General features: G+C 46.2%; 1 protein-coding gene across 3 annotated transcripts in view; it reads left to right on the forward strand.

The window, feature by feature from the left end:
* The window catches only part of PAK6 (p21 (RAC1) activated kinase 6), a 56,543-nt gene that overhangs the window by 39,964 nt on the left and 8,492 nt on the right, over positions 1-8,087 (forward strand). For 2 of the 3 annotated variants that reach the window (XM_034769021.1, XM_034769020.1), the window contains exons 3-4: positions 94-302; positions 3,494-4,117. In XM_034769021.1, the coding sequence (XP_034624912.1) occupies positions 99-302; positions 3,494-4,117 (828 nt within the window). In that variant the 5' untranslated portion in view covers positions 94-98. Of the gene's footprint in view, positions 1-55; positions 303-3,493; positions 4,118-8,087 lie in introns of those variants that run through there. The other variant, XM_034769019.1, reaches the window with a different exon arrangement.

The following is an 8,087-nucleotide window of genomic DNA, read 5'->3' on the forward strand; positions in this document are numbered from 1 at the left end:
CCACAATTAGCAACCCTAATTGGAGCAGTACAATAACTACTGTGAAGACCATATAAATGACTAGATCTAATGCATTTGATCTCTCTGATTCAGGCATCATGTTTCGCAAAAAGAAGAAGAAACGACCTGAGATCTCTGCTCCGCAGAACTTCCAGCATCGGGTCCACACCTCGTTCGATCCAAAGGAGGGTAAATTCATTGGCCTGCCCCCTCAATGGCAGAATATTCTAGACACCCTAAAACGCCCAAAGCCAGTTGTAGACCCTTCAAGAATCACCAGGATGCAGCTTCAACCTATGAAGGTGAGAGAGGAAAGTTAATCCTTCCCATTCTGTCAAATGCAGTGCAACCCAAATGAAGCAACACCTCCTATGTTCTTCAGAATAAAAATGTCCTCTTAATGTTACAGGATGATCTGTAAGGAGTCCAGGGGAGGTTAAGGTATAGGTTTTGACCAAGTTTTATCTTCTGTGAAGGCAGAGTAAAACCTCTCTGGCTCCAAAGGAAAGGTGACAAAATAGAAGTTCGCCCAGGGTGCCATTTTCTTTAAGGCCATTCCTGGGACTGAGACAACATCAGAGGGCTTGACTGTTCAGCAGCTGAAGAACTACATTGAACTGCAGATCGATCAGAACACTGAGATTGGAAAAAAAACAACATAATTTATAATTTAACAGTCAGACTCACAGGCAGGGGTGGCGATGGGGGAGGCTTGTGGGGGCTATAGCCCCCCCTCCCAGTACAAAGGGCAAACATTACAGAGACGTAAGGGTGGCATGATTTAGCATTGCCACCCTTACTTCTGCAGTTCTGCACTGCTGGTGGTGGTGGCGCTGCCTTCAGAACTGGGCACCCAGCCAGCAGCCACAGCTCTCTGGCCACCCAGCTCTGAAAGCAGCACCTGCCGCCAACAGCAGTACGGAAGTAAGGGTGGCAGTGGGGCGCTAAGTCTGCTGTGAACAGTGATATTGATAAAGTTTCTTCGCACCCTCTCCCAATATTAATCAGTAACTATTTAAGGAATCTTTTCTGCTTATAACAATAATTTGATAAATGTATTTTAGTCTTAATTTAAAAGCGGTGAGAAAAAGTAAATTCATCTTAAACAATAGGGTTATAAATTTAGCATTTAAAGTAGTGTTAAATATAAAACATGTGGTTTTTAATTTATAAGTGAGGTCACACTCAGGGACTTGCTCTGTGAAAAGTCTCGCCAATGCAAAAAGTTTGAGAACCACTGAACCAGTCATTCAACTACCCTTCAGTAAGAAATGGACCTTGGAGAGCTCCCAGCATATCCATAGGGAATGTGATCCTAGGTTTGGCCTTACAGATTAGTGAACCACCTATGAATCTGAAAGGGATGAAGGAGCAAGCCCCATATCTGCTCCATCTGCAAGCATGAGAGATGAGTTTGTACTGTCCTCCCTGTGCTTCAGTCAGGAGGAGGAGGTGAGGTTATATTGACCACAGCTTAAGCTAGTGGATCATTTAGAAACCATTACTATTATCCAAATTTGCATTGCTGAGGTAAACTATAAACACAGACTGCTGAGGTTTAGGAGAGAACTAGAATAGTAATTTAGGCTTACTCACCCTACTGAATAGGCTCCTGGGCTGGGTTTCTGACCTTTTTTTTTTTTTTTTGGCTTTTTCCTTTTCATCACTTTTGTGTAAAGGTGGTGGAACCAGTTTGCAGTCAATGTCCCAATCGAAGTGGTGATTGACAGAGCAGTTCAAACTGAAGGCAGAACAAGAGATGCATGTATACACATGAGAAGATGTATTACCACAGCAGGAGTAGAGAGATGAATTTCCCCATGTCTAAGATATTGGACACACAATTAAATGAGTTTGAGTGGCCTCAACTCACCTGTAGTTGATAGGATCTTTCTCCCCTGCATTTCCTTCCTTAACTCACAGTGAGCCTGATTCTCAGCTGGTGCAAGTCAGTGTTGCTCCACTGGAGCGGTGTCAGTTTACATCAGCTGAAAATCTGGCCCGGGGTAATTAATTCAGCATGGTTAGAAGAACCCCAGAGTTGAGATAGCAAATAGGAGATTACCTCTCCCTCCGTAGGAAGATTTCCTCATACAGATTGAGATTCACATAAGGGGTAGGAGTGATATTATGTCTTCTTTTGGAGAATAGATGGTTTGAATTCCTAGCACGTAAGCTTTTCACTTCCAAAATAAACAAGATGGCTAGGCTGCAGTATAGCATATTGAGTGTATAGGGCGTGCCACTAATACAGTACTGGTGGTTGTTTGGATGGATGCCTTATCGTTCATCATTTGCCTACAAGGCAGTTATGAACTGCTGCAATCCTTTTGTTTCCAGTAGTGTGTTCACCATTTATAATTGCAGTGGCTTGGCACAACAGAGGAGGGACCCAGAGATGGAACAGCATAGGTTTTATAGGCCAGGATTAAGAAACATTAGGAAAAATTGTGAGGAACTAGAATTAGAAGCAGACACAGAAAGGCAGGATTTGAATGTGCATTCACAGCCGCCAGCTTCCAATTTTTCCTGGGGGTGCTCAGCCCCAAACTCCCACCCCACCCCTTCCCGCCCCTGCTCCACCCCCCAGCCCAGCCCCCACTCCACTGCTTTCTCCAAAGCCCCAACCCTGCTCTGCCTCTTCCCTGCCCCCTCCCCTGACTGCACCCCATCCCCACTCCTTCACCTCCCTTCCAGCGCCTCCTGCACGCTGCGGAAAAGCTATTCCTCAGTGGGCAGGAGGCGCTGGGAGGGAGGGGGAGGAGTTAATTGGTGGGGCTGCCAGTGGGCAGGAGGCGCTGCCGGGGGGTGGGGGGATAGCTTGGCTGCTGGTGGGTGCTAAGCTATGTATGCATTGACAGAGCTGTAGGAGAAGAGGAGGACCTTGTACTGGAACAGGAAAAAGATTTCTAGGTAGAGATTAAGATGCACTGAGATTTGTGGAGACTCCGTTTTGGAAGTAGTGCCCCAATAAATAAAGAGGAAACTTGTCCAGTGCACTCAAAATCAAAGTTCTTAACACCCAACTCTCAGGACTCATTACTAGTTCAATGCAAAATTTTTCCAACAAGGATATCTTAAAAGTGTGTGTGTGTGTGTTCATAGCTTCTTTGGCTAATGGTCACAAGTGAGGTGTGGTTACAGAATGAAGTGGAACCCAGAATAGCAGCAGGAATAAAAAAGTCAGAACTGAAGTAGATGCCCACTCCTGGAACTAGTAGGAGTGTTGCAGGTCAGGATTGAGGTGCATTAGAAAAGCAGTGTGAGGAATATAGTGCCTCCCTGCTCTGTATTTTAGCTAGTGCCACTCTTTATCACAGCAGTATACGGTTCATCAAACTTTAAGAAAGTAAAAACAATGGAGAAGCCAAACATTCCCCCCACCCTGAACTTCAATGACTAGCCAGACACAAAGCTCAACCCCTGACCTTGACGTCCTGAGCCTCACGGGTTAAAACTCTAACTTTGCCTTTTGTTTCTGTGTGTTTGACAGACTGTAGTGAGGGGCAGCAGAATCGAACTGGAGGGATATATCTCTGGGATACTGAATGATATTCAGAAGCTTTCTGTCATCAGTTCCAACACTCTAAGGGGAAAGAGCCCAACCAGCAGGAGGAGAGCTCAGTCACTTGGACTTTTGGGAGAGGACAGGCTCCCAGACATGTATCTTCAGAGCCCTGAGGTCGACTGGGAAGACAAATATGGAAACTACCTCAACTGCAATGGTGGAAGCAAAGCAGCCCGAAGGCAGACGATGTGGCCAGATTATAAACCCAGGACGGATGGGCAAGCTCATCCCAATGGTATGGTAATGAAAGCAAAGTCCCTTGGGCCTTCAGAGTTCCAAGGTGAGGATGGGCGCTGCATCCAGCTCACTTCAGTTTCGCAGCATCAACAGCACACCTGTGTTCTGGTTGGGAAGAGTGATAAGGCTGAAAGAAGAAGCTCAGAATGCTGGCCCCAGCCTTGCCTGGTGGCACAAGTGAATCCCAGGCCTTCTGGGGAGGGCAGCCCTTGTCCCAAATCAAGGGAAAACAGCTTGAAACGAAGGCTGTTACGAAGTGTGTTTCCCTCATCCAGTGACTCAAATAAGTCAGGCTCCGCCCTGCAGATTAAGGTACATGTATTTACTGCTTAAACCTAAATACACTGATGACTTTTTATAGTGCTGCAGTTTACTTTCACATTCAAACAACATACCTCCAGCTAGGTTAATGATCGAGTCAAAGAATGCTGGCCAAAAATACAGACCCAAAGTGGAAAGACAGTTTAGTCCATGCAAAGACAAATGATAATGTTCCTCAGAAAATAGGCTGCTGAGCATAGCTCAAAACTACAGCCAGGTATACCAGGTATAAAGTGCATTTGCCCGGTATAGCTTAGTTTGATGGGCCATAACTTATACCGGCAAAAGCACTCTTCTAGGAGCTATATCTACAAGGAGGACTTGCTGGGATAGCTATGTTGGTATATCTATACTGGCAAAACTTTTCTCAGGGCTTGTCTAATTGAACAGTTAGTGTGCGGGAAGCTGGGGTGTAAATCAACCTTGCACTAGTGTGCCCACCTCTGTTTGAGTGGACCCTGCTACCACACACTGGAAGTTCCCTAGTGTGCTTTAATTTACTCGGTTTTGAAATGGAATAGATCAAAGCACACTAGGGAACTTTTAGCGCATGACAATAGGGGCCACTTGGACACTTAGTGCACAGCAGATTAGTGCAAGGTAGATTTACACCTCAGCTTTCCACACACTGTTGATACAGACAAGCCCTAAACGCAGAGTAGGCCTACAGATGCAAACTGACCCTTTCCAGCGAGAGTATTTGGCAGGGCTCAATAACCCTGGGGCTCACATCAGGTTTATATCTTATGTTCCTGAAGTTTGTGCTTCAAGGTATCAGCCAGCCATCGCCAAGGGTCAGGAAGGGATTCCGCCCGCAGTATATTCTGGGAGGGTTTTTTTATCTCCTTCCTCTGAAGAATCAGTGGTGGCCATGGTTGGAGATGGGACACTGGATGTGGTGGGCCAGGGTTCTGAGGTGGCACCAAACATATTCTCTCTCTCTCTCTCAGGCGCTTGGCTGGCTGATGTCACTTGCTCAGAATCTAACTGATGGCTATATGTGGGGTCCGGAAGAAATTTTCCCCCATGTCAAATTGGCAGTGACCTTGGCGGTTTTTCACCTTCCTCTGGAGGGTGTGGGTCACTTACCAGGATTATATGGTATATGTCATTTAATCATCTCCCCGCCATTGCAGGGGCCTCAGGCACTGGTGCACCTTGGTCCCTCCAGTTCTCTGCCTGTGACACATAATAGTTTAGTCTCCTGTGGGTCTCACTTGCTTTGGTCTCATTTTATTGCTGGGTTTAGTGTGTGGGCGCTGGATGGTGTTGGTGGCCTTTGATATACAGGAGGTCGGACTGGAAGATGTAGTGGTCTCTTCTGACTTTAAGCTCTGACTCTAATCTATTTAAGCACCACTGTTGATGGGGATGGGATGATTCACAACTACTCCATTCCCTGGAAGCCTCTTTGTTTTGAGAGTATGACTAAAATAAAAAGCAACTGGTGCAATGGCTCAAGGCACTGATAATGGCTATAGAATAGAAAACCTCTAGATCACTGTTTTCAATTCAACTGAGGTCATTTCAAAAGTAATTACCATCTAATAACTATTTGGTGCCTTCTGTAAGATGGGTTGGTTCCCTGCAGGTCAGTTCCTAGTTATTGCTATGTCCCTTTATTCTAAGGAAGGTGACAAAGGCAGGTGGGGACTGGAATCTCTGACCCAGCAGAACTGATTTGCTATAAGATGCTGGAGGGTGGTGCCCTTCAATCAAATGAGAATGATCACAGGAATGTTCTTCCATTTCCTTAAAGAATACACACTTAATTTTCAAATACAGCTCTGTCTCTTGCTTTCTCTGTCCCTCACTCTGTTTCTTTACAGAACTCTCTCTCTCTCTGGATTTGTTTCTTTCTCATTTTATGCACAAGTCTCTCTACCTGTCTGTGAGTGGCACTGAAAGAAAAACAGATCCTCATCTGGTGTAAGTCAAACTAGCACCACTGAAGTAAATAGAGCTACGCTGATTTACATCAGCTGAAGATCTGGCCCTAAGCCTCTGTAAGAAATGACCATCTCTGCCCTCCCCTGTAGCGGGAAAAAGGACCTGTCTGAGATACCTTGCTCTATATTTTCACAGAAGTGTAAGTGTGTGTGGAAGTGGGGGAAAATAACATGTACACAGGGAAACGTGTAACCCTGGACAGATTGACATGGGAATACAGTTGGATAAAAATGGGAATAGGTATGCCTAGACAGGCAGACTGGGAACAATGTGTAAGGATGGAACAGTGTGCGCTTGTGATCCTCAGATAGATGGACCAGGGAACACCCACAGTTACCAACCTAGGAATGTGTGTATACACAGGGTGATAGAGGGCTGGAGCAGGAAATGTATGTGCATGTGGTTAGACAGACATGTATGAGCCTGTGTGCATGTAAAGGCCTTTTGTGCGCTTTAGGTTATAAAAAAACCCACCCCTATTTTTGTGCAACAAAACAACAGTTCAGAAATAAATACCTTCCTGTCAGGAGCATGTCTGTGCTGGAATGCAGGGGTAGAGCTGCTATGGGAGCAAGTCGTCATTTCTAACAGGCAGTTACTTTTGTGTGTATTTGTGTTCTATGTGTGCCAGTGACTTCATAGCCATGTTTGCACACACGGGTGTCTGTATATGAGTGCCTGAAAATGAGTGAGTGTATGGAGATGTTACACGTCTATAGTTTTTATTGTCAACAGAAATCCTTAATAAAAATTCAGGCTTATATAGTTAAAGTCTAGTTTAGTCTCTCTCTGTGTCTTAAGAAGATTTCTGAAGTGAAGAATTCTCTCTATAGCGTAGCGGCAACTATTATCTGCCTTTCCCTCTATGCCTGACCATCAGCTTCAACTCTCAATCTAAATAATGACAGATAAAGTTTGTTGCCACTTAATATTTGTTTACCTATAAATTATAAATGATTGATTTGCTGCTGATTGGCAATGGAAAGTGTTTTGATTAAGCTCTTTCCGGTGAAGCTGATACTGTGGAGTGTAGCTGGAACAGGCTCTCTCATTTTGCAGCTGACCACACTTTATGTTGAATTTCAATTAGTCAACATCGCCTGGGTGAGTGCTAATGCTTGGACATCTTAAATCCTGTAGGATTTATCCTTTCTGGAGCTCTATCCATTTTATTAGTGTGAGTGAGAGTATGTGTATTCTGAAGCCCTATCACTGCAAGCTGTGATCTTATTAGCTCTCATACCCTAAATAGGGTTGTGCCTATTTAGTACTTGAGTGGGAGGTCTCCAGAGAGAGCCCTGAGTACTGCTGGGAAGAGTGATGGTAATTCAGATTCCTTTTGAGTCACACCTGAACCAGTGGCATAGTAAGGTGTCACATGGCTCTGTGCTGCTGGAGGTCTGACCTTTCCAATGAGACACTGCCCATTTACACTATTAAAAATCCCATGGCACTTTTCCCAAAACGAAGCATGTTAACTCTTTTGTCTTGGCCAAATTCCAATTTGGGGAATTACATTCTGCCTACTTAAATCACTCCCTGCACCCGTAACTGAATACTTACATAGCGCTTTTCATCCATCAACCTCAAGTGATTGACAAAGTATGTACGACTCATTATCCCCCATTTTTACAGATGAAAAAAATGAGGCACAGAGCTAGGGTTACCATATTTTGTGCCTCTGAAAGGAGGACACTCCACGGGGCCCCGCCCCAACTCCGCCCCCTCCCCAAAGTCTCCGCCCCCTCCCCTGCTTCCCACGAACATTTAATTTGCGGGAAGCCTGAAGCAGGTAAGGGAGTGTGTGGGGGGAGGAGGCGCGGCCCAGGCTGGCCCCCCGGCGGCTCCAGCCTGGGTTGGCTCGGGCCCTGGGGTGCCGGCCCCGGCAGCCCAGCGCACCCCCCGGCCCCGCGGCCCCGCAACCCCGGACCGGCTCCCGGCCCCGCGGCCCAGCGCACCCCCCGGACCGGCTCCCTGCCCCGCGCACCCCCCGGCTCCCGGCCCCGCGGCC

This window comes from Trachemys scripta, chromosome 4, assembly GCF_013100865.1.
Source record: "Trachemys scripta elegans isolate TJP31775 chromosome 4, CAS_Tse_1.0, whole genome shotgun sequence".
NCBI lineage: Eukaryota > Metazoa > Chordata > Testudines > Emydidae > Trachemys > Trachemys scripta.